This window comes from Rhineura floridana, chromosome 1 (assembly GCF_030035675.1).
Source record: "Rhineura floridana isolate rRhiFlo1 chromosome 1, rRhiFlo1.hap2, whole genome shotgun sequence".
NCBI classification, from domain to species: Eukaryota; Metazoa; Chordata; class Lepidosauria; order Squamata; family Rhineuridae; genus Rhineura; species Rhineura floridana.
In genome coordinates, this window is record NC_084480.1 from 227,854,007 (window position 1) to 227,880,769 (window position 26,763).

At 40.5% G+C, this 26,763-nt stretch overlaps 1 protein-coding gene across 2 annotated transcripts in view; it reads left to right on the top strand.

Annotated features, from left to right (window-relative positions):
* Positions 1-26,763, top strand: part of NETO1 (neuropilin and tolloid like 1) — a 211,078-nt gene that overhangs the window by 10,775 nt on the left and 173,540 nt on the right. For both annotated transcript variants that reach the window (XM_061592657.1, XM_061592735.1), the window contains exon 4: positions 11,596-11,844. In XM_061592657.1, coding sequence (XP_061448641.1) covers positions 11,596-11,844 — 249 coding nt within the window. The remainder of the gene's footprint in view (positions 1-11,595; positions 11,845-26,763) is intronic.

Here is a 26,763-nt window from a genome sequence, read left to right on the forward strand (position 1 = left end):
CAATGGCATAAGACATACATTTTACTCATCTTCAGGAAGGTTGAGGCAATATGTTGATTGTGTTATCTTTCTATATAACAAACATGAGTGCCAGGGTTTTAAGTTTTAGAATAGAAGAAACAAACAAGCAAGCCTTTAGGATGTCTAAAAGAACATCTTGCTTAAGTGGGAGATGAAGATCATATGAATACCTAGATGTTTATGCTTGGGGGAAGTATAGTTTTATAATCAGATCAAGAAAATTCTAAGTAGTGAATCATCTACATTTCTCCTGTCACAGTAGACTTGGGGAAGGGGATGAGAAAAAGATCAAGGGTGAGAAACTGTAAACATTAATTACAATGCCAGTTAAGATCAGTGGTCCATTTGGCACTCCATTTTGTTTACCAGCAGTGACCTGAAAGACATCTCAGTTCACATGAAGGGACTAACAATAATATCCCTGCCAGTCTCTGCTTGCTAATGTGAAAATTGACCAGCTTAGGTCACAGTGGAGGATGAGGAAGAGGAAACTGCAAAGCCACTTCCCTTTATCAATATTGTCTTTCCAATTATCAATTTTTTTCCAAAATATTTTCTTTCATGCATTGATATTTTCTTTCATGTATCGATATTTCCTTTCAAATATCAACACTTTGAAATAAAATATCAATATTAATATCAACATTTTTGGGAGGCAAAAATTGGATTGGTATAAGCAACGGATAGTGGACAAGGAACGAACATGAATTAATATTGCCTCCCAATATTAGGTTGATGGATTGCTTTAGAAGTGGCACCAGCCAAAGGATCCCGTCCCTACAGGTGATTAAGCTAAATTAGGATTTACAGGTTCCTATCCCTCTTGTATAGAATTGTGTGTGTGTGTGTGCGTGCGTGTAGACATATTCTTAAAAGAGAAACCTGTGAAATACACAAATGGCAAAATGATAATTGAATGGAAGTAATCCTCTCCCTTATTTGGGATATATACTGTGACAATAAGACTAATACTGAATGCTTAGTATGTCTTTTTTTAAAAAAATGTTGCAAGTACAGAGAATATGTCTTCTGTGAAAGACTGAGTCAACGGCTGCATCATATGCCTAGACTCAGAGTAATTTTACATAGTATTTGGCAGTAAATTCAAATTTACCACCAATTGCACTAATAGGGAGCTGCAGTGTCTTGGTATGATACAATCCTCTGATGCGTCCAGACAGAAAACATCTTGGTTGTTCTTGAAAAAATATAATGTGTGTAGTGGACCTTTTTAAAAAGAAGAAAAAGAAATGTGACGTTGTATAATGTAGTATATTTTATCTATGCTTGGTAATACTTTCCCACTTAAATTCCTGTTTGTTAACATAAACAGTGAATGTTTTGAATTCCCAGCAGCAGTCACAAATTAAATCTTCCATTCTCCATATTTCTTGTAATATGGATGGGCTTGATGTACTGAAAGTTATTCAAAATTAGCAGCAACAGTTCTATTGAAGATCATCTTCATTTTTGAAATGCTAATGAATTTTTCTTCTTTGTTTGTAAAAATATCAGTGTGGAAGAGCAATGGTATTTTTCTGTTCTGAAGAACATCTATATAATTATCTGCTTGAGTAATAATATCCACTAATTCCATTCACATTCCTTGTATTCATAATGCATTCTTCAAAGCCAAGGAGATATCCACTTGAAAGAAAAATGACCCTGGCTTCCCTTGTTCAATTGCTGAGCAACTGGAGATACCAAGGATTATTCCAATCCATTAGTATGGTACCAGCTCACATTTATGAAGGAGAGATGTTTAGATCAATCTCTCATTTTCAGACATTCTGTTAAACTGAAACATTTGCTTAGCTTCAGCTGTCAGCTATGTGAAATTACAGGCTAGTAAGAATTAAAGCCTTAATTGTATGGGGCTATTTCATTGCAACTGTTCCTCTGTTTCTAGTTAGAAACCAGAACCTTTTCAAGCAGATGTAGAACCTCAAGACAGCACTTGTATAAGATAATTAGATGAAAAAGATGACAAGACATGCAAGCATTAAGCAGTCCTTTCCATGTTGTTAGGAGTCTTTGATGAAAGGTAATTAGAACCTAAATTAAAAAGATTGCTGAGAGTTCAAGTAGTAAAAGCTCATCACAGCACAGCTACATTACACTGCCTTTGAAATTTGTAACAACATTTTCTTGCATCTTTGGCTTTTACTTCTTTGGCTTTTTACTCCACCCCACCTCAAAAACCATAGAATTTAGTAAGATTTCCTCAGCCACAGCAAAGAATGCCAGCCAATAATATGACTGCTTTGAGGGCATGCCATTTGCTTCTTTTTTCTTCTGCCTTCTCTCTCACCAAAGTTGTGGAGAAACAACAATAAGCTGCAATGGACATATGAACAATGCAAATAACATAAAATTACAATTTATTGTTTTGAAACCTCTGTCATTGTTAACACATGAACAGCTCAATATCATTCTGGACTGCAAGTGTTTTACAAGCAGAGTCATCCACTGCAATACTAATTGCAGTATCCTATGAGAGGCAAGCCAGGAAAAGTTGGACATCTCTTTCAATTGCTGCTGAAAGAAAGGAAAGAAAAATGTTTGCTTCACCTTTCAGCTAGAGCAGCCAACTTGTGACTTTTAAAGCACCTGGTCTTTGGGTGGAGCCATAGCCAGAGTTAGGAAGTGGAGCCTGGACTATGACAAGTCAGATAGCAGAGTCTGGTCAGTTTTGGAAGGCCAGGCAACAAAGCCTGGCAGAGTTTGGTACACCAAGAGAGAAGCGTAGTAGGTTAGGTTGTGGAATCAACTGAAAAGGATTTCCAGAGCCCGCTATCTCACAAAACTTTTTTTCAATAAAATAAAATATTCTGTCCTTACAGTAGCCTCTTGTCCAGAGTATAGGTTGCGCATCAGGACAATCAGATGCTGTGACACCCCCATTTCTTTTAAAGCATTCCATAGTTTTTCATGAGGTACACAATCAAAGACTTTGCTGTAATCTATAAAGCACAGGGTGATTTCCTTCTGAAATTCCTTGGTCCGTTCCATTATCCAACATATGTTTGTGATATGATCTCTGGTACCTCTTCCTTTTCTAAATCCAGCTTGGACATCTGGCATTTCTCACTCCATATATGGTAAGAGCCTTTGTTGTAGAATCTTGAGCATTACTTTACTTGCATGGGATATTAAGGCAATAGTTCAATTACTGCATTTCCTGAGATCCCCTTTCTTTGGAATTGGGATGTATATTGAATGCTTCCAGTCTGTGGGCCATTGTTTTGTTTTCCATATTTGTTGACAAATTATTGTCAAAATATAGACAGATTCAGCCTCAGTAGCTTGTAGCAACTCTATTGATATGCCATCTGTTCCTGGAGATTTGTTTCTTCCAAGTATTTTAAGAGCAGCTTTCACGTCCCATTCTAAAATTTCTGGTTCTTCATCGTACAGTTCATCCGTGAATGAATCTGTCATCCTTGCATCTCTTTTATAGAGTTCTTCAGTGTATTGCTTCCATCTTCCTTTTATTTCATCTTGGTCAGTCAGTGTGCTCCCCTGTTGATTATTCAGCATCCTTACTTTGGTTTAAATTTCCCTTTAATTTCTCTAATCTTTTGGAATAGGGCTCTTGTTCTCCCCTTTTTGTTGTCTTCTATTTCTCTACAATAACTATTGTAATAGTTCTCTTTGTCCCTACGTACTAGTCTCTGTATTGTTGCATTTAGGGTTCTAACCGTGTTTCTATCTCCTTTTGCTTTTGCTTTTCTTTAACCATTTCAAGAGTTTTGTCAGTCATCCATTGAGGTCTTTCTCTCTTTTTAACAAGAGGTATTGTCTTTTTCCATTCTTCCCTGATAATGTCTTTGACTTCACTCCATAGTTATTCTGGTTCTCTGTCAAATTTAAAGCTTCAAATCTGTTCCTTATTTGATCTTTATGTTCTTCTGAGATGTTATATTCTTCTGGGATGTAGTAAATAAAATACATAAATAAATTTTGGAGTCCCTGTGGCCCTTGAGTCTCTTCCCACTTTTAGAAACAAAGGAATCTGCCTTATACTGACTCAAGCCATTTGGTACCATCTAGTTTAGTACAGATCACATGGACTAGCATTGGCTCTCCAGGATTCCAGGAAATAGTCTTTTCCAGAAATTGAATTTTGGATCTTTGCATGCAAAACATATGCCCTACCACTGAGCTACAGCCCTTGCCCTGTGTAAAAAAAAAGTATCTTTTAAAGTTGGTCTTTTCCATTCATTAATGAATGCATATCATACCTAGGGCATATCCACACCATTCATTTAAAGCACACTCAAGACACATTTGAAGCACACGAATCACATGACAGAATCATGGGAACTGTAGTTTGTTAACGGTGCTGGAAACTATAACTGTGAGTGGGAAACTACACTTCGCTGGATTTTTTAGAGGAAGTCATGTGCTTTAAATGAAGAAATATATATATATGCATGACTGTTAAAGATGTTTATTACACAACTTGTAAAGACATTTGTAGTTTAATCCTACATTTGTTTACTCAGAAGCAAGTCCCAATGTATTCAATGGGACTTAATCAGGGAAGCATGCACAGAACTGCAACCTCAAGTGACAAAGAACTTCACTCAACCAACCCAAAATTCAAAATCATGTCACTTTAAGCTGTTTTGCAGCTGTTTATACTTGTTTTTATGGTTATTGGATTTTAAAGGGATTTATTTCTTGTTGTGAGCTGTCTTGGTTTCCAATTGCCAACCGTACCTGACAGGGTTGTTGGAATACTCCATATATACACACACACACACTGGAGATGTAAAAAAATACATACATCCCGTATAATAGTTTATTGTCAAAACCAGTTGGTCATTGCAGAATCAGTATTAGTTTCCTACATAATAAAAGCAGTGATAAATATGTAAGCCTTGCCTAATTGCTTTAAAACTAGGATTGGAGGGGGAGAGACAGATTTACATGACAAAGACAATTGTTTGCTATGTTCACTCAAAAGTCCCACAATATCTTATTGAACGCCCCTCCCGATGCGAACCCATCCGTACACTCCACTCCACATCAAAGGCCCTCCTCTGGATGCCTATTCCGAGGGAAGCTGGGAGGATGGCAACAAGGGAGAGGGCCTTCTCAGTGGTGGCCCCCAAATTATGGAATGATTTATTTGATGAGGCATGCCTGGCACCAACACTGTTATCTTTTCGGTGCCAGGTCAAGACTTTCCTCTTCTCCCAGGCATTTTAGGATGTGTTTTAAATGGTTTTAAAGTGTTTTTAAAAGATGTGTTTTTAAATTTGTAAATTTGTTTTTAATATTTTTAGTTACTGTAAACTGCCCAGAGAGCTTTGGCTATGGGGAGGTATATAAATGCAATAAATAAATAAATAAATTTACAGCACAATCCTAACCATGTCTACTTAAAAGTAAGTGCTACTGAATTCAATGGGATTTACTCCAGGTATGCGGGATTAGCATTTTACCTTTACTCACAGAAAAGCAAGTGTTGGATTAAAGCTTCGTATTGGGAAGGTTTTCAAAGCACAGTCCTCTTCAACAGCCCAGGAAAATTTAAACTTGTTTGATACACAAGACAGAGAGTGTCACACAAGAGAGAAAAAGACTGAGCTATATACTTAATGTATGAAACAACAGTTTCATTGCAAGACCATGCAATGTGGTCTTGGTACTTCCTGGAGGTCAACACTTATTGGCTACAAACCTGAAAGGGCGGGGTTAGAGCAGCCAGCTATGAGCTCATTTAACAGAAGTTGCAGGAGGGCGGCTGATGTTTTGGAGTTTATATCGAGAACCAGACTATCTAGAAACTTCATTTTTTAGAAATGAAAGCTGAGAATCCGGAGATTAAGGTGACTTACCCAGAGACCTGGAAAGGACTCCAAAAATCTGGAGTATCCATGTGAGACCTGACAACCCTAGTTGTCAACTCTGTTCTCACCAAGGTTGCATTGGTTGTGAGTGGCCTTGTGATGAAAGCCCCAGTATTTGTGAGAGGACTTAGGATGGTGCTTGAGAAGCCCTCAGTGGCCCCACTATTCTTCCATCTCCCCTGTCTTCCATAAGCAAATTGTGTGACACAAGTAGTGGTTTCTGATGGCAGTGGCTGTAGCTTCAACAAAGCAATTGGGCCCAACATACAATACCAAGGTAGGAGTAAGCAGATACAAATTTAGGGCACAAGGAATGTGTTTAAAGTAAGCATAATGGGCTATGTTCCTAATGTTCTGGAGTTATAAGTACCAAGATACCATACAATCATACGACGCCTTCAGCTTATTGTATTCCAAAATTAAAGTTTAACTATTATTGAATTATACACATAATTATTTAATAACATTTTGTGAAAAGGAAAAAATATGCATAATTGCCTATTTGCCTAAAAAATAAGCATTTCCTCCATTGTTATTCAAAAAGAATGAGGCAAAACCATAGCTATTTTAGAATTTTGAACTAGTATTGGCAGTTTGTTTTAGTATGAATGATGATGGCAGGGGAAAACCACAACAAAAGAAAAAATAGATTATTTATTATTCCACCATTATTCACCATTTGGTGGAAAGAAAGGACACAAATTTAAATATATAGAAATTATCACTTTTGCAGCTGAGGGAATTTACATTGTAATATTTTCTGTTTTATTAAATAAGATACAGTTGCAAACCTGAAGCTAATGTCTTGGGCCTCTTTTCAATCAGTTGTCATCCAGTAAGTTGAACTGCATTTCCATTGTCAAGGCAAAATATAATTATTCATGCTGTAGCTGCTTGCTTTAAACTAGAAATCACATGGGCGATGCCACCCCAATTTCAGTGATCATGCTTAGAGGGAAATATAGCCATGGGGAGGTGGTGAATTACCAAAGAAGATGAGGGCAAGTCTATCTGTGCCTTGTTCCTTGCTTCCACTCCTCTCATGGATGAGTTTCTCGTTGCTCATCTGCTGTGCCCACTGGCCTGTGGGTGTTGTTATTTAATGCCAGATCGGTACACAATAAGATCACTCTCATTCATGATTTGATCATGGATGAAGGTGCCGATTTGGTGTACATTACCGAGACCTGGGTGGGTGAGCTGGAAGGAGTTGATCTGACCCAACTTTGCCCACCTGGATACTCAGTGCAACACCAGCACAGGCTGCAGCTATGGGGAGAAGGAGTTGCTGTGGTCAACAGAACTTCCATCTCTGTCATCAGGAAACCACTCTGTCTTGGAGCTGGCTGTGAGGGCCTGCACATGGTGTCGGGCCAAGGAGACAGTAAACTAGGGATGCTTCTGGTGTACCGTCCACCCTGCTGCCCGGCAGCTTCTCTGATAGAGCTGGCGGAGGCCGTCTTGACTGTGGTGTTGGAGGAGCCCAGAACAATAGTGCTGGGTGATTTCAATGTCCATGCTGAGGCTGCCTCTAGTGTTCTGGCTCAGGACTTCATGGCCTTCATGATGACCATAGGGCTGTCTCAAGTTGTCACTGGCCTGACATAGGGCAGGGTACACCCTTGACTTGGTTTTTGCTTCAGATGGAGGAAGGGGTGGTCTGGAGAGATGGGGGTGGATGTCACTCCATTGTCATGGTCAGACCACTTCCTGGTGCAGTTTAGACTTATGGCTCCAATCCTTCCCTGCAGGGGTGGTGGACAGATTAAGATGGTCTGCCCCTGGAGCCCATTGGATACCCTGGGGGAGTTCTCAGTAGATAGGGCAGGTGACCCTGTTGAAGCCCTTGTCATACTGTGGAACAGCAAAGTGCATCTGGCTCTTGACACGGTTGCCCCCAAGGGCCCTCTCCAGCATTGTGGAGCCTGGTTTGCACCTTCGTACACCAGTGAGCTAAGGGCAATGAAACAGGCTGGACAACTGATAGATAGCAAGTGGTGAAAGACATGCTGTGAGGCATGAGTAAAACATCATAACCATGCCTACTGTGTGGCAGTGAGGGTGGCAAAGAAGGTCCACTTCTCTACCTCCATCGCATCCTCAAGTAGCAGTCCAGTGGAGCTTTTCCATATTGTCAGGGGTCTGTTGACATCAACTCCAGGAAATTGAGTTTTAGACCCTTCGGAGGCCCACTGTTTATTGTTTGCAAGGCACTTTGAGAGTGAAATTGCTTGCCTCTCTAGCAGTCTTGATGCCTCATCCACATCTACTGTATTCCCCAATGAGGTGTCCAGTGCAATGTCTGCTGCAACCTCTTGGGAACGTTTTCAGTTGATGTGGCCTGATGACGTAGACAAAGTGCTTGCGTTGATGCGGCCAGCAATGTGTCCTCTCAACCTTTGCCTTTCTTGGCTTATTAAAGCTTGCCAAGGGGATTTGATCGAGTGGATCCAGGGTGTGGTCAACACATCTTTGCAGGAGGGAGTGGTTCCAGCTGCCTTGAAAGAGGCGGCGATCTGACTGCTTCTGAAAAAGCCCACCCTGGACCCATTGGTTTGTGACAACTACCGACCAGTTGCAAATACCGCCTTCTCAGGGAAGGAGATAGAGAGGGTTGTGGCACAGTAATTGCACGTACTCTTGGATGAAACAGATTATCTTGACCCATTCCAGTCTGGGTTCAGGCCTGGTTATGGGACTGACTTGGCCTTGGTCGCCTTGATGGATGACCTTTATTGGGAGAAAGACAGGGGGAGTGTGACCCTGTTATTCTAACTTGATCTCTCAGCGGCTTTTGATACGATTGACCATGGTATCCTTCTGGGCCAACTGGGAGAGATGGGTATTGGAGGCACTGCTTTACAGTGGTTCCGATCCTATCTCCAAGGTCTTTCTCAGAGAATAGCATTGGGTGACTGTCTTCCCCTGGGAGTTGTGCTGTGAGGTGCCGCATGGTACCATCTTGTCCCCCATGCTGTTTAACATCTATATGAAGCCCTTGGAGATTTGGGGTGAGTTGTCAGCAGTATGCTGACAATACCCAGCTCTATTTCTCCATAACAACTGAATCGGAAGAGGCCGTGCAAGCCCTGGACAGCTGCCTGGACTTGGTGGTGGGCTGGATGAGGGCCAATAAACTGAGTCTGATTCCTAGCAAGATAGTGGAGCTGTGGGTTGGTGGTTCCCAAATTCAGATAATTGGTCAGTTGCCTGCTTTGGATGGGGTCGTACTCCCTCTTAAAGATCAGGTTCATAGTCTGGGGTGCTCCTGGATTCATCTTTGTCACTAGAGGCCCAGGTTACCTCTGTGGCTAGGAGTACCTTTTACCAGCTTCAGCTGGTGAGACAGCTCCAGTCGTTTCTGGACCGGGATAGACTGACCACTGTTGCCCATGCACTGGCAACCTCCAGGTTGGATTACTGTAATGCACTGTATGTTGGGCTGCCCTTGAGGTTGGTCCGGAAGCTGCAGCTGGTGCAAAATGAGGCGGCAAGACTGCTCACTGGGGGAGGGTATTGTAAACATGTCACCCTGCTGCTGAAAGAATTGCACTGGCTGCCCATTTGCTACTGGGCCAAGTTCAAGGTTCTAGACTTGGTATACAAAGCCCTATACAGCTCGGGACCAGGATACCTGAGAGACTGTCTTATCCCTTATATACCCAGTCAATCACTGTGCTCTGCAGGTGAGGGTCTCCTGGAGATACCACCTTATCAGGAGGTCCGTTCAGCACAACACAGGAAACGGACCTTTAGTGTGGCGGCACCTACCCTGTGGAATTCCCTCCCCTTAAGTATTAGACAGGCGCCATCTCCATTATATTTTCGGTGCCTATTGAAGGCCTTCCTCTTTCAACAAGCCTTTTAAGTTGAGACCTATCCCGTTCTGCGCCTGTGTTGCAATTGCTTTTTAATATGTTCTTAAACCTTTTAAAAATGTTTTTAATCTTAGAAGATGTTTCGAAAGCTTTTTATAAGAAACATTTTTAAAGATGTTTTGTTTTAATGTGTTTTAAAGTTTGTTTTTATGATGTTTTAAAGTTTTTAGTGCTTTTGTTTGCTGTCCTGGGCTCCTGCTGGGAGGAAGGGCGGGATATAAATCAAATAATAAATAAATATAATAATAATTTTTTTTGTATTTTTTTGTTTTCTTTTCGTGTTCATTTTTTGTTGACTCATTTTCAGCCTGTTCTACTATTTAGTGAATGTGAAGTACTAGTATTTAAGATGAGTTAGTGCCATTGACTGCAATAGAATTGGAACAAATTGTGATACTTTGTTTTTGTTTTTACGTGAGCATACCACATATGGATTTTGCACTCCAAGATCTTAGAAAGAGAGACCACATTTTGGCATATGAGAACTTATAGATTTTTTTCCCCCAAATCCATGCTGTGTTAGAATTTCTCATATGTGACCTCAAATCAAAATACTTCTGACCCTGAACTAAAAACAACAAAACCCCAAAAATTCTCTTGTGGCTCCATCTGCATGCATATCAGAAGATTAAGTTGAATTCAAACAGAACAAAAATAGAATTCAAATAAACAGACATACTAGGAAACATACAGCCCTAACCCTTTCGGAAACTAAATAATACAATAACATTTGTGGACTAAACACTTTTGTTGGATGTTCTGGCAATATAACTTTTATTTTAGATTTAGGCGATAAAGATATAAAGTTTTGCAAAGCAGGGAATTTAATTCTGTTTCTTGCTTTTAATTTACCATGTGACCCCATTCCCTGGCAAAGGGCATAGGAAGCTCTCAAATAATCCTTTGAGACATAACTCAGTTCTCTGGAGCTCAATCTATTTTGTTAATCCAGAACATGTCTATGAGGTGAATGTATGCATAGTTTAAAATTCCTGTAGGGGTGAACCATACAACATTGGAGTTAAAATATGTAATATATTAATTTCTAGGATTTTTAAGCCTTTTATGTGGATGTCCCTATACGCACTAATCTGGGACTCACTCAATAAGGCTTACTTCTGAGAAATACATGTCTTCTCAGATGATTCTAATGTTAATACAGTTGTCAAAGATGGAAGATGATGAAGTCTTTAACTCCTACAGTTGTTCAAACATTTACCTGATGTGTATAATTTATTAGTGCATCCATTTGTTGATGCATTTTGTTACATTTTGCATTATCAGAGAGTTTTGCAAAAGTCTGGGAGTTTTACATATATAAAATGTAGTCCAGCCACAGAATCTATGTTTAGGAAGGAATTAGGTGGATGACTATAAAGAAATATACATGAAGTTCCTACAGTGGTCACCTCTACTCTACTTTGCCAAAAGTCACTGGAAAGCCTGTTCTGCTGCTGTAATCAGAAGTAAAAAAAGCACAGGGTTATGGACAGAAAGATTTTGGTGCACATGCTAGGTTCTTAGCATTCTGGCCATAGGGTTTGAAGAGGTCCCAACGGATTATCAAGTTCAAATTCTTGCCCTCAAACAGAAAATATTTTTTTAAAAAAACCCAGAAACGTAGTTTCATAGGAAAATCAGCAGACTCTGCAAATTAATAGTGTGAAATGTATTTTGTCTACTCAAAGCTTCTGGAAAAAAAGGAAGTAGCTTTGCTTAAAAAAAAGAAACCCAAGAATATTTTGAGTAGAATAGTTAAAAAACAGATTATGTATTTGCAAGCAAACATATATCAGAGTATAAAACTATCTCATGGTTTTGTTTTAAATTTTCAGCTGCACCAAGACAATGTATTGAGTTACATTTTGATGAAAAATATTCCATAGAGACTTCTTGGGAGTGTAAGTTTGATCATATTGAAGTGCGGGATGGACCTTTTGGCTTTTCCCCAATAATTGGTCGTTTCTGTGGACAACAAAACCCACCTAAAATAAAATCCAGTGGCAGATTCCTGTGGATTAAATTTTTTGCTGATGGTGAACTTGAATCTTTAGGATTTTCTGCACGATATAATTTCACACCTGGTGAGTGCAATCTCTAATTATTTTGGAGGAAAGTGTTTTGGTATTTATACTGAATAGAATTCGGTGATATGATGATACAACATGTTTTTTATATTAATACAGTGCCTGTAGGACATACACAACACTTAGACATAGTTTGCTCAACAAATCATGAGTTATCTCACAGACAAGCAAACAAGCCATGGGTTGTTTCTCCAAAGCTTAGTTTGTTTTCCAGCTGTTCTTGTCTTGTGCCTTTGTAGCTTGGCAAGCATCTGGGGTGGGGTGGCTAAACAAACTATATTTGATCAAGGCTATTGGGTTCACACATATGCCAAATCATAGTTTAAAAAACAAATGATTGTTCATAAGCCAACAACAAACCATGGCCTCACTTGTAGCTTTTTGGCAGATAATTAACTATTGTTACTCTGCTGGGTGCATTTTCAAGCAAACTTCACTTTAACTAACCAAACCATAGCATAGGATTGTGGGCAGACCAATGTAACTTAAACAGAAGGTTCTAATGGAAATGGGAAGAAGATGGCTTTCCTTTTTTTCTTCCAGAAAATAGCCCTTTTCTTAGAATTTAATCTTTGCTTTCTGCAGTGCATTTTTATGTACAACATTTCTGCTTACTGCTATAAAGTGGTTAAAAAACTGTAATAATTTTCCTTGAATAGTGATTAAAAGGTTGGATAATGTAACTGTATTTTTAATTCAGGGAACATTATTATTGCATAGTAGCCAAATTATTTGAAACTTTTCACCACATATGGGCTCTCTCCATAATAGCATATTTATTGTGTGCGAGTACTTGTCAGTAGGATGAAAGTTGTGCACAATAAGCTTAGGGTAGAGACCCCCTTACTGTTGTGCTGCATCCAGTGTGTCTCCACCTCTATTTTCCAAAAATGGGGGCACAAGACACTAGTCAAACTCCATCCCTTTTTACTCTAAAACCCCGTCGGATCAGCTCAAGTGCATTTTTTAAAATTCAGCTTCAGACAGATTTTGCAACTGATTGGTAGATCAACCTGTGGCCTCTCCAGGTGTAGCTAATGGAAACACTTTGCTGTAGGCTCAGGCAAGGGCAGTGATTAGCCCATCATTTTTCTGTAGACAGTCCTGAAAGATCTGATGTCAGCAGTGGGGAAGGGAGGTGTGTCTAGCCAAGTGCAGAGTCACTTCAAAATGAAGCCAGAAAAATCATTCTGGCTGCTTTTGAGTGTGCCCCACAGCCTTAGTCACTAGGTGAATGGGCTATCAGTGGGGCCATCTGAATTCACGTAATACCTTCATGCGATTGATCTGTCATAGTAGAATAAATGCACTGCATCCCTTACAACAAAAGTGGAAATACGTTATTAGTTTATTAAAATGATTTCAACAGAAAAATACTTATACATTACTAGTAAACATATTTTGGATTACTGCTTATGATGTTCCTCTTTCCTTTGAGCATTGCTTTTATAAAGACAGAATCCACTGGAGTAAGGTTGCCAGGTTTAGGGCCTGAGACTGATCCTGTATCTTTAGGAGAAGAGAAAGTCAGCCAAGTGCAGGTGTTCTTGCAACACTGTAATGGGAAAAAACACAAGGTGGAATTCTCCTTTTCCCCTGCACAACTTTTAAAGATACAGTAGAACTCTTGGAGACTGGGCCTGGCAACCAAAAGGTCTTCTGTATCTTTAAAAGTTGTGCAGGAGGAAGGGAGAATACCACCTTGTAGTTTTTCCCATTACAGTGTTGCAAAAACACCTGCACTTGGCTGACTTTCTCTTCTCCTAAAGATACAGGATCAGTCTCAGGCCCTGAGCCTGGCAACCCTACACTGGAGTAATTTTTTTTCCTCCCTGTGTATTAAAGCAAAGTGTATTGTCAAAGGATTCTGCGATCCAAAGACTAGCATGCATTCAGTTAAGCACTTTCATGAGAGAGTTTCCTAATCTTAATTGCTGTAGTCCAATTAAGCCTTTTGTCAAATTGTTTGGTTTAATTTATGAGGGTAAAATAGAGATTTGCAGTCACATTTAGAGTGAAGTATTTCTCCATCTCATTATATTTTTAAAACATCTATTTTAATTTATAGGGTGCAGTCAGATTGCAGTGCAATAGCTTTCAAAGGATTGAATGGAATTCAGTAGGCTTTCTAGATTTATGGGAGATTGAGCGGTACTATTATTATTTGTTCTCGGAGGAGATGCTTTTGATAATTTATGCCATTTTGTCAGTTTTCTAACCATTACTTTTTTAAGGTATCTGTGCCATAAAGGACCATAAAGGACCAACATTTGCTTACAGTTAAAGTGATACTCCTCCAATACCAATATGGTATTCACAACTTCTTCACCCATCCACACCTGCTGCTTTCATGACTATGGAGTTTAGATTAGGTGCTAAAAGGTACCTAATTTTAACTATGTATCTTTGCTTGACTGACCATCATTCATTAATATCTCCCAAGTCCCATTTTTATGAATCAATTCAACTCCCTGTATTTCAGTAGGGATTGAAAAGGACCTCTTAGCAGCAGTACATGGCAACTGGATGTCCCAGTGCATTGGTACTATAGGATGCCAAATCCAGCTTAATCTAAGGCAACTCTAGGTAGCACCCCAGTCTGGCAGCATCCATCAAACGATAGGGATCTCTGAAAAGTGTTTCCAATCTTTCTGTACTGGCAAGTGGATTCAGATTTGAGAAATTCAGAATAGGAATTCAACCCCTTTGAAACTGGATATAGTTTGCATTGTAGTTTGCCTCCACTGCTATCCCACCCTGCCCATAACTGGGGATGGTGGGAATAACCATTGAGAACCAGTGAGGGGTTATTGATGGTAGGGAGAATTTGCTAGAGGCAGGATAGGAGTAGGCCTCATCCTTGACTGGAAGTGCTTATAATTATAACCATGCTCAGGAACATCATTTTCTGCCAGAGGTCATGGCCTTTTATAGTACAAATCCCATTTCTCTGGCTGTTATTTCTTGCTCGGAAGGATTCTGCTATCTCAAGGCACAAGTAGTGCTGCATGTGGTGGTGTGTTGCTGTCCTCCTGACATCGGCACCACTGCTGTTTTCCTGGACAGGGCAGTGGTGAGGTTAGGACCATGCAGATGCACCAGTGAGACCACTGCCACCAATCCAGTGGTTCTGCCAGTGCACCCATACAGTGCCAAACATGCTGCATCCCTGCCTTGCCCCAGCCTTGTCCATAGCTATGGCACTGCTGTGAGAAATTACTCATATCAGTAGTGCTAGAAATGACCAATGCCAGTAGTGCTGGAAAAACTGTATGACCTAGAACTCCTTTCACATGGCATGCAGCCACAGGAATGGAGGCAGAGAGACTTACCTTCTTCCTCTTGCCTTTGCTATCAAAGCAAAACTAAAGATCAATGATCAGGAGAAAAGACTTGGTGGAGGAAGGCAGATGGGTGAGTGAGTGGGGTGATAGATGCTCAATAGTGGCTTGCAGCATGGAGCAGACCCTACATTGCTATATTTACATCACTGGGGGCACAACCAGGTTTTAAATAGGCTTGGAATATTTTTGAGTAAAGTATAGAACTGGTATTTTTGGATGAACTTAATTTTTTGTTTTAGCCCAATTCTGTCTTTGATTAGGGGGACTTAATCTATCACTAGAAAGAACTAAGCAATTTCACCTAAGTTAGCAGGGGGTCCCTGTGGTCTTCCAGATGTTGTTAGACTCCAAATTCCATCAGTCCCAGCCAGCATGGCCAATGATAAGTATGACTGGAGGATTGGTATGCTGCAGGTATGCATGGAGGAAGCAGATTATCTAGACTAGTCTAGTTTTTATTCTAGTCTAGTTTCAGGCCTGATTTTGGCACTGAAATAGCCTTAGTTGCCCTGATTGATGATCTTTATTGGGAGAGAGACAGGGGAGTGTGATCTTATTGGTTCTCCTTGACCTCTCAGTGGCTTTCAACACCATTGACCATGTTGTCCTTATGGAATGACTCAAAAAAAAGGGTGGGAGCTGGAGGCACTGTATTATTGCTACTGGAATGTAAAGAATGTTCCTTGGCTCTGTAGTTTTTGAGTTGTGGGTTCACAAGGTTTCATCCTATGCGATTCAACATCTGTATGAAACCACTGAGAGCTATCATCCAGGGATTTGGAGCACACATCTTTGTTTCTCCATTCCATGTGAATCAAGAGAGAGTGTGAATGTGTTGGAACAATGTATGAAAGCAGTGATGGGCTGGATAGGTGGATAGTAAACTGAGGCTCAATCATGATAAGATGGAGGTGCTGTTATTGTACAGTTTCTGTGCCTGGGAATCAGGTGGATGATCTGTTTTGGGAAGGGTTGCCCTACTCTTGAAGGAACAAGTTCACAGTCTGGGAGTACTCCTGGATTCCAGCTTGTCACTGGAGACTCAAGTCAATGGGAGTGCCTGTGGTCAGCTTAAGCTGGATTGCCATGCATGGACCAGGATAGCCTGACCTCAGTTACTCATGCTCTAGTGACTACTGTAATGTGCTCTACATGAAGTTGCCTTTGAAGATGGTCAGGAGGCTTTAGCTACTGCAGAATGTGACTGTTAGATTGGTAAGAGAAGGAGCCTGATGGGACCATCTGTGACCAATCCTGAAACTATTGCAATGAACTACTGGGCCCAGTTCACGGTGTCAGCACTAGTGTATGGCTTGGGATCCAAGTATCTAAAAGAGTGCCACCCCTGGTGTCAACCTTCTCAAGACCTACGATTGGCTGAGGAAGCCCTGTTGGTGCTGCTGCCCCTGGATGTTGCCCAGTTGATGTCAGCCTGTGATAGGGCCTATTCTGTGGTGGAATGTCCTCCCTGGTAAGATGCACCTGTCTCCCTCATTATTAACTCTCAGTAGATTTTAAAAATATTCATGTTTACCCAGGCATTTGATGGCTGAAAAACACTGTTCTTGTCAACTTTGACATTTTTAAGTGTGAGAATATGTGAGAATATTGGGTTTTAAATGTTTTAGATGTTTTTAATTGTTTTAAATATGTTTTTACTTTATTTTTAATAGTGTTGTTTTATCACTGATAGTTCACCATCCTGGGCTCCTTTGAGAGGAAGGGCAAGTTATAAATTTAATGATGATGATGCAGTCTGGAAGGCCACAGGTTCCCCGTCCCTGACCAAATTACATTATAATGGTTTGCATACTTCAACCATATATTTTCATTTCATTTTCATTTTAAAGACTACGTGTAAGTATAAATGCAAATGTAATCTGCAACAAAAGGCAGTGTATCCTCTTCCCACAAGGAATGCTCATGCTCAAGGTTCTAGTCCAAGCAGGGCATTCCATAATTCCCATCCTCACACTCAGTTGTATGTTTCTTCTTTTGCAGCTGACACCCTACATTCTATGAGTGCTGATTATGATAAGTTCTTATTGGACTGTTCTTTTGCCATCTTAGGTTTTATTTCTGCAAATCTTGAGGTTCCCCAGATATCCCCAGATATCCCCTTCGAAAAATTGAAGCTGTTCTGTATTATTATTTTAAAATAGGCCATTTTTGTTTTAGAGGCTTGTGAAGGAATTGATTTTTTTTAAAAAATGTTTTAATGTTTTAATGTTTTAAATGGGGAAAACTGTTCAAGTATAGTGATTGGTTTAAACAAGGATTTATTATTTCTTATGAAAATGCAGCTGAAAGTTTGAATAATAAGGGGCCTCCATTATTTCAATTTTTTCAATTACAGCATATAGTAGAACAAATAAAAACAAAACACGGAAACCCACGTCCTCCTACGGCTTTTGAGACTTTTGTTACTACAATCAGAGAAAAAGAATGCTATTGCTAAAATATATCAAATCCTCTCTTCATTAAGTATGAAACAATTACATTCAACATATAAAAAGAAATGGAGCAGAGATTTAGAGAAATTTAATTTATCAATATCGGAAGAAGAGTGGATTTGGTTATTTAAGAATATCCCAACCACATTATCAAATAGTAATTTGAAAGAATTTTTTTTAAAGCAGTTTATCAATGGTACTTAACACCACATAGATTAAGCAAAATATTTAATCAAAATATGTACTGTTGGAGATGTAGAAGAAGTAACACAGATTTTATACATCTTTTTTGGAGCTGTGTTAAAATAAAACCTTTTTGGAATGAAATTTTAGATATAATATAGAATATTACAGGTCAAACATTATCCAGAAATCCTAAAACAATTCTTTTGTGCTTATTTCGTGAAGAAATTATTAATGTAGATTTTCAATTAGTAGCTACTTTGCTCACAGTAGCAAAAATATGTATCACGCAAAAATGGAAGAATAACAAACCCCCAACATTGATGGATTGGTTGAAAAAAACTTGGGAGATAGTATTAATGATAAAAATGACTTATAATAGAAATACGATGAATTATAACCATCAAAATAAATTTGTAGACAAATGGGCTTTATTTATACAATTCTGGAATGATAAAGTGATAGATGAAATAGCTCCATTTAATTTATTTACCTCAATATAGGAAACTGTTGTATTATATTATTACGCTTAAATATGAAGGGGTAAGAAGTTAACCTTAACAATTACTTATTATTACTTTTGTTCATTTCATATTTTGTTTTTGCTGTTGTTGTTGCTTTATTTTGTAATGCTTCTATGTAATCGAATTGGAACATTTTGAACTTTTACTTTATCTTGAATAATATATATAACTCTATCCATCCCTCTATTAAGTTTACATTTAATAGTACAAATGACAATCCGTACATCCCTTTCCTGGATGTCCTTCTTACCATTGAAAACAACAAAATAGCCACTGATCTCTACAGCAAACCCACTGATGCCCACACCTATTTAAACTGGAAATCCTGCCATCCTAGGCATATAAAGAAGAACATTGTATATAGCTTAGCTCTGAGAATCAAACTTATCTGCAACACTGACGATAAATACCAGAGAAAGATCAGTGAACTTAAAGAACACCTTCTTCGAAGAGGATATTCTCCACATATTATGAATTGCAACATCCACCGAGCCTCCATTCTGTCCAGAGAAAACCTCCTCCATCATACTGAGGTGTCAAAGAGCAGAGAGCAATGGATTCCATTTGTGGTAGATTTCCATCCAGCATCTCCTAACTATCACCGAGCAATCAAGGAGAGCTACCCATTGCTGGCAAACTCTGAACATCTTACCAGAGCCATCAGCAGGCCTCCTGTTATAGCATTTCACCAACCTCCTAATTTGCACAGACTGTTGGTGAGAGCTGTGCTTAAGCCTCCTATCACCAATCCAGGGTCTCATCCTTGTCACTCCAAACGCTGTATCACCTGTGTGTACCTCAGGGAGACAGCTTGTTTTACAAGCACTAGGACAGGCAGGACATATTACATCAAACAGAACATCACCTGCAGGTCCTGCAATATAGTTTACATCATCGAGTGCAAAAGACCAGGATGTCATATCCAATACGTAGGAAAGACCACAACTGACCTATGCACGCGCTTCAGGAACCACAAGTCGGCAATTTTGACAAAAAAAAAGTGGAGCAACCAGTTGCAAAGCATTTTAACATCGAGGGTCACAGCCTGTTGGACTTTTCCATTACAGCGATAGAGATGCCAGCAGATCCAGCAGCATTGACCAAAAGGGAGAACTTTTGGATTTACTCTCTGGACACAGTGGCACCACATGGCCTGAACCTGGAGGACAGTGCCACCACTACTTAGCTTGTGCAAATGAAGCCCCTCTGAGCATTCCATCCTCAAAGCTCTATAACTGCCACCTTGGTAACAGCATTTGTATGTTGGCAGCTGATGAAGGCGGAAGCTGAAATATTTTGTTAATATAATAAAAACCTCTGTTTGGTTAATCACAATTACGTTCATAGATATATATAATTTGCTTCCTAGAGCCAACCTTGGCTGGCAGATAAAGACTTCCTGAGGTGTTTAACATAATAAGGTAAAGTGTGGTTTCTGGGCTGTCTGGTCTAGGGTTGCCAGGTCAGAACCATCCCAAACCCTGAGATTTCAGGAGTGGACCCAAGTGGGGGCAGATTCTACTGATGTCATAAGGGACGGGACCAAGTGATGTCATTAAGCACAGTACATTAGGCATCAACCACAGTGGCCTGGAGCATACAACAAAAAAAATTCTCTGACTAGAAATTAAGATAGAAATCTTAGCTAAATGAGGGTGTTTCTGGGGCCAGCTGAAATGATAGGATCATTCCTTTCACTTGCTTAGAGAACCTGGGTAAGGAACATTTAATCTAGCCTACTTGCTTCTGGCAAGAAGGGCTTAAGTGCCCTCAGGCCAGGCCAGTCACCAGAAAGCCATTATAGGAAGAAAGGAGCCTAGTGTTGTGGAGATGTTAGATGGGAGTACTCAGGAGTAAAGATGGATGCCCCTGAACGCTGCAATTCTAAACATACTTACTAAGGGACTAAGCCCCATAAAACTCAACAAGATTTACTTCTGAGCAGATATTGTTAGGATTATGCTGCTGGTAAGGCTTGACTAGGGATTATCTCCAACGATATCGATATGAAAGTAGGTTTGGCAACTCCCTGCGTGGAATGCTCTGCCTGCCTTCTGACGTGGCTGCTCCAAACTTTTCTACAGACTTGACCACTGCAGACAGAGGCTTGAGAAATGAGTAAGAATTCAGAAGATTCTCTACTCTTTCCTGCCCACTCTGTGGGCTGCTATAAAGTCACTTTGACAGCCAACCCAATTCAAGGAATAATAATTGACAGAGAGAAAACACATATGGTTTGGCCTAGCTTCATGGGCAATAGACTGGGAACAACAGCATTTTAAACCACACTTCCCAGTATGTGAATTCTATTGGGCAAGAAACAAACCATCAGGCAAATAACAAAATGCATCATTAGTGGGTTTAAGGGGGTTGAGCTGACCACATGGAGCCACTGTTGTTTCTGTGGATGTAAGGGAGTAAGGTCAGAGGTAAATGAAATGCAAATAGAAAAAGAAGTCAATGATGATTTCCTAAATGCAATACTATACCAACCACAACAAGATTCCTATGAGTAAGACAAGAAACTCTGCATCCCACAGCCAGTGAGGGTTCCTAACCAAAACTAAAAAAATCCTGGCAGCCAGTCAGCCGAGGTCAGATAAATCCCCATGCAGCACAACCTGACCCGGGGACTGCAGGTAGTACAGAATGCTGCGGCATGATTGCTGACATGAATGAGATCTTACCAGCACATATTACCTCTGCTCTGAAATCTGCACTGGTTACTGATTTGCTACCAGGCCAAGTTCAAGGTGTGTTTTCTATTTTACTGGTTCCACCTAGTATTTGTTCTGCTCTTTGTCAGAAATCGATCCTTTAGTGTGGCAGTACCTACTCTTTGTAGCTCCCTTTCTATTTACATTAGGCAGGCGCTTTTATTGTACTCATTTTGGGACCTACTAAAAGCTCATAGTTGGTTTTATTATTTTGAATGTTTTAAAATACCTGTCTTTAATTGTTTGCCAATATTTTTATTGTTTTAATTCCTTCTATAAATGGCTTTGAGCTCTTTTACAACAAAGTGGTATATAAATGTTGTAAATAATATACAAAAATAAATCTGAGTCACCGTGGCCCTTGGGTCTCTTTCCTCTTTTATACTGACAGGCCATTTAGTACCATCTAGCTCAGTACTGATCACATGGACTAGCATTGGCTCTCCAGGAGTCCAGGCAATTGTCTCTTCCAGAGATTGAATTTTCGACCTGTGCATGCAAAGCATGTGCCATACCAATGGGCTGCAGCCCTGTTTAAAAAAGTATCTTTTAAAATTGATTTTTTCAATTCATTAATGAATGCACAGCATACTAGGGCAGATCCACACCATGCATTTAAAGCGCATTCAACATACATTGGAAGCACATAGATCCCACTACAGAATCATGGGAACTGTAGTTTGTTAAGGGTGGTGTGAATTATAAGTGTGAGGGGGAAACTACAATTCCCAGGATTCTTTAAGGAAAGTCATGTGCTTTAAATGAAGAAATATTTATATAAGCATGACTATCAAAGATGTTTATTATTTACACAAACTGTAAAGACATTTGTAGTGCAATCCTATGTTTGTTTACTCAGAAGCAAGTCCCAATATATTCAATGGGACTTACTCAAACAGGAAAGCGTGCACAAAACTGCAACCTCAAGTGATAAGAAACTTCACTCAACCAATGCAAAATTCAAAATTGTGCCGCCTTAAGCCATTTTGCAATTGTTTTATACTTGTTTTATGGTTATTGGATTTTAAATGGCTTTATTTCTTGCGAGCTGCCTTGGTTTCCAACCCTACCTCACAGGGTTGTTGGAAATATTCCATATGCACACACACTGAAGATGTAAAAATACATACACCCCATACGATAGTTTATTGTCAAAACCAGTTGGCCATTGCAGAACATTTTTTTAAAGAAAGTATTAGTTTCCTGCCAAATAAAAGCAGTGACACTAAGTAAGCCCTGTCTGCTTTTAAAAAAAAAGGATCGGAAGAGGGGGAGAGATTTACAACACAATCCTTTCCTATGTTCACTCAAAAATCCCATTGATTTTCAGCACAATCCTAACATTCCTACTCAAACGTAAGTCCTACTGAATTCTGTGGGGTTAACTCCCAGGTATGTGGAATTAGCATTGCAGCTTTATTCCCAGAAAAGCTTCATATTGGGAAGGTTTTCAAAACAGGTTTATGAATAAGACAAATTAACTGTCCTCTTCAACAGTTCAGTAAAATTTAAACTTGTTTGCCTCCTTAAGTAGAAAAGTATAAGACTACACCACGTACACTTTTTAAAACATCTGTTCGAACATTATTTGAAAGAAAAAATGTATAATATGCCATTTCTGCAAGCAATTAAAAAACCCTGCATGTATACTTTTATGTCTACCAAGAGCCTGCTGTGATCTTCTGCTGTAGTGCAATCCTATGCATATTTACTCAGAAGAAAGTCCCCATCCTGTACAGAGAAAGTACTCTTTATGCTGCTGAAAGCTTTATATTTACTGAATTCCTGATGTGAATAAGCAGGAAAAGGAAACTATTCTCAGAAATTGAAATGGGGTTTAGGTATTGCCTGGGGGTCAAGAAGTCTTGTCAATCACAACCCTGACTTCACATTGGCTAAAAACCTGAAAGGGCAGGGATTAGAGCAGCCAGTACTGACAGAACTTGGGGGGGGTTGCTGCCATTTTGTTTTATATGTTTTGATATAACCTAGAAATTTATTTTTTAAAAAAATGAAAGCTAAGAGTCCGGAGATTAACCTGACTCACCTGGAGACTCAGAGAGGACCTCCAAAAACCAGAGTCTCCAGGTAAAAACCAGACACCTGACAACCCTAGGAATTAAGGCAAAAGTGTACTACTTTGATGTTCCGTTTGCTTGTGGATTGGGATATAACAACAACAACAAAAATAGCTTAGGGAGATATTTAGAGAACTGCTTGTGAAGACAAAGAAAAATATCTCAGAAGGATCTTAAAAAACTCAAGCTTGGTGCAGGAGGAAGAGAGGGCTGCCAACTGACTTACAAGACCAGATTATCTATGGTACAATATGAGCAGGGCCCTTCCTGTAAGAAGGCCCAGACTCTGAACTTTTGTTTTTTTTAAAAAGCAAGTAAACCGGCCTTATATTAAAGAAGTTAGGAAGCAAAACATGCAGACAGATGATCCAGTCTTGCTTTTCCTGCCTTTTCAGTTTTTAGTCAATGAGTGAATTCCGAGCTCTGATTGACATGTCAATTGTTTCATCACCAGGATTCAGAAATCCCTGGATCCTGAGGAGCAGTGATTTCCCCTTCCCTTTAGTTTCTGTTTCCTAGTCTATATCTGTAGTTTGCCCAGGGCCAGCAGCAGAATACATTTGTAATTAATATAGTACAGCCATATTTATCCTAAATGTTTTGGATATCTCCCCACCTTAAAAAAAGCAATCTTATAAATAGTTTGGAGAAAGTTTGGAGGTTTCGGGATAGGAAGTGATTTAAATTAAGAGTTTGGCTAAATTTAATCTGAGCCAGGATTAGAGTTTGTATGTTGAGGTTTATGTTTGACTTCTGTTCAAAGTGACAGTTGTGAGAAGTATGTGTAAAAGAGATGGCTGATATTTAAAACATTTAAGGTTTTATAATAGTGTATGATTTGTCATTTTACTGATCTTTGTAAGTCATTCTATAAGCCTTTTTTTTGCTGAAAAGTATATATAGAGACCAACTAGTTTCAGCAAACTAATTGAATAAAGTTTCATCCCTTGAGCATTCTGGTTTTTTGACCTCTTACTTTTCTCCCTCCAGTGAATGCTTCACACTTTTGTTTTGCCATTCGTTTATATCTTCGGACCATCTGGTCTCTGTTACCAATCTGGCCGCTGCATTTTGCACAAGCTGCAGTTTCCGAACCATCTTCAAAGGCAGCCCCACGTAGAGTGCATTGCAGTAATCTAATTTGGAGGTTACCAGAGCATGGACAACTGAAGCCAGGTTATCCCTGTCCAGATAGGGACGTAGTTGGGCCACCAACTGAAGTTGGTAAAAGACACTCCGTGCCACTGAGGCTACGTGAGCCTCAAGTGACAGAGATGGTTCTAGGAGAACCCCCAAGCTACGAACTTGCTTCTTCAGGGGGAGTGCAACCCCATCCAGGACAGGTTGGACATCCACCATCCGGTCAGAAGAACCACCCACTAGCAGCATCTCAGTCTTGTCTGGACTGAGCCTCAGTTTATTAGCCCTCATACAGTCCATTGTCGCAGCCAGACACTGGTTCAGCACATTGACAGCCTCACCTGAAGAAGATGAAAAGGAGAAATAGAGCTGCGTGTCATCAGCATACTGATGGCAATGCACTCCAAAGCTCCAGATGACTGCACCCAACGGTTTCATGTAGATGTTGAACAGTATGGGGGACAGAACTGACCCCTGTGGAACCCCATACTGGAGAGTCCAGGGTGCCGAGCAATGTTCCCCAAGCACCACCTTCTGGAGGCAACCTGCCAAGTAGGAGCGGAACCACTGCGATGCAGTCCCACTCCCAACTCAGCCAGTCTTCCCAGAAGGATACCATGGTCGATGGTATCAAAAGCCACTGAGAGATCAAGGAGAATCAACAGAGTCACACTCCCCCTGTCTCTCTCCTGACAGAGGTCATCATACGGGGCAACCAAGGCTGTTTCTGTGCCAAAACCAGACCTGAAACCTGACTGAAATGGATCCAGATAATCGATCTCATCCAAGAGTGTCTGGAGCTGGCCCACAACCACTCATTCAAGGCCCTTGCCCTGGAATGAAACATTTGCTACCGGCCTATAGTTATTAAGATTTTCTGGGTCCAGGGAGGGTTTCTTCAGGAGTGGTCTCACTACTGCCTCTTTCAGGCAGCCAGGGACCACCCCCTCTCGCAGAGAGGCATTAATCACCTCCCTGGCCCAGACGGCTGTTCCATCCCTGCTAGCTTTTGTTAGCCAAGAAGGGCAAGGATCCAGCACAGCAGTGGTTGCACAAACCTGTCCAAGCACCTTGTCAAAGTCCTCAAGCTGCACCAACTGAAACTCATCCAAGAAATCGGGACAAGGCTGTGGTCTGGATACCTTGCTTGATTCACCTACTATAACACTGGAGTCTAAGTCCTGGCGGATGCTAAAGATTTTCTCCTGAAAGTGCCTAGCAAATTCATTACAGCGGGCCTCAGATGGTTCTACCATGTCCCTGGGGCCAGAGTGTAATAGCCCCCAGACAATTCTGAAGAGCTCCGCTGGGCGGCAGATCGATGATTTGATAGTGGCAGCAAAATATTGTTTTTTTGCTGCCCTTACTGCCCCTAAATACAGCTTACCATAGGCACTTACCAGTGTATAATTGCATCCACCAGGAGTTCGTCTCCATTTGCACTCAAGCCGTCTCCGATATTGTTTCATCGCTCTCAATTCTGGGGTATACCATGGAGCCGTATGAGCTCTACACAGGAGAGGGTGCTCAGGAGCAATCATGTCAACCGCCCAGGTCATTTCTGTATTCCACAGCTTGACCAGGGTTTCGACAGGAGCGCCAGCCCTATCGGCCAGAAAACTCCCGAGAGCCCTTTGGAAACCTTCCGGATCCATTAGTGTCTGGGGATGGACCAACTTAATAGGTCCCTCACCCTTGCAGAGGGGAAAAGCCACTGTAAGTCTAAACTTCAGCAAGCAGTGATCTGTCCATGACAGAGGGACTGATGTAAGGCCCCCCACATTCAGATCGCCAACTCCATGTCTAGTTGCAAAGACCAAATCTAGAGTATGCCTTGCTACATGTGTTGGACCAATGGCATATTGGAACAGTCCCATGGTTGTCATGGAGACCATGAAATCCTGAGCCGCCTCGGCATGGATGTTGACATCCCCCAGAACCAACAGTCTGGGGGATCTCAACAGTACACCCGAGACCACCTCCGTCAGCTCAGCTAGGGAGTCTGTTGGGCAGCGGGGTGGGCGGTACACCAACAGAATTCCCAGTCTGTGCTGCTGACCTGACACAAGGTGCAAACACTCCAGACCAGTAGTCACATGGACAGAGTGCTTGCAGAGGGAGATGGAACTCCTATACACCACAGCAACCCCCCCTCCCCAACCCTCAGGTCTACCCTGATGCTGAACCAGGTACCCTGGCGGGCATAGCTGGGGATAGATGTTCAAATGCAAAACTTGCATGCTATATTGATTTCAATTCACTGATACACATACATATCAAAATAGAAGTGCCAATGCCAACGTTGCATGCTATATGACTTCAGGTAATTGATACCAGAAATGTTGTTGTAAAATCACCAGGAAAGATTGAAGAGTCTGCCTTGATCTTAAGAGGCAGCTTCCGTGTCACAAAAGTCTAAGATCCTGTCAAGGCAGCACTTCCTTCACTAAGGTCTGAGATTAAGAGGTTAAGAGCCT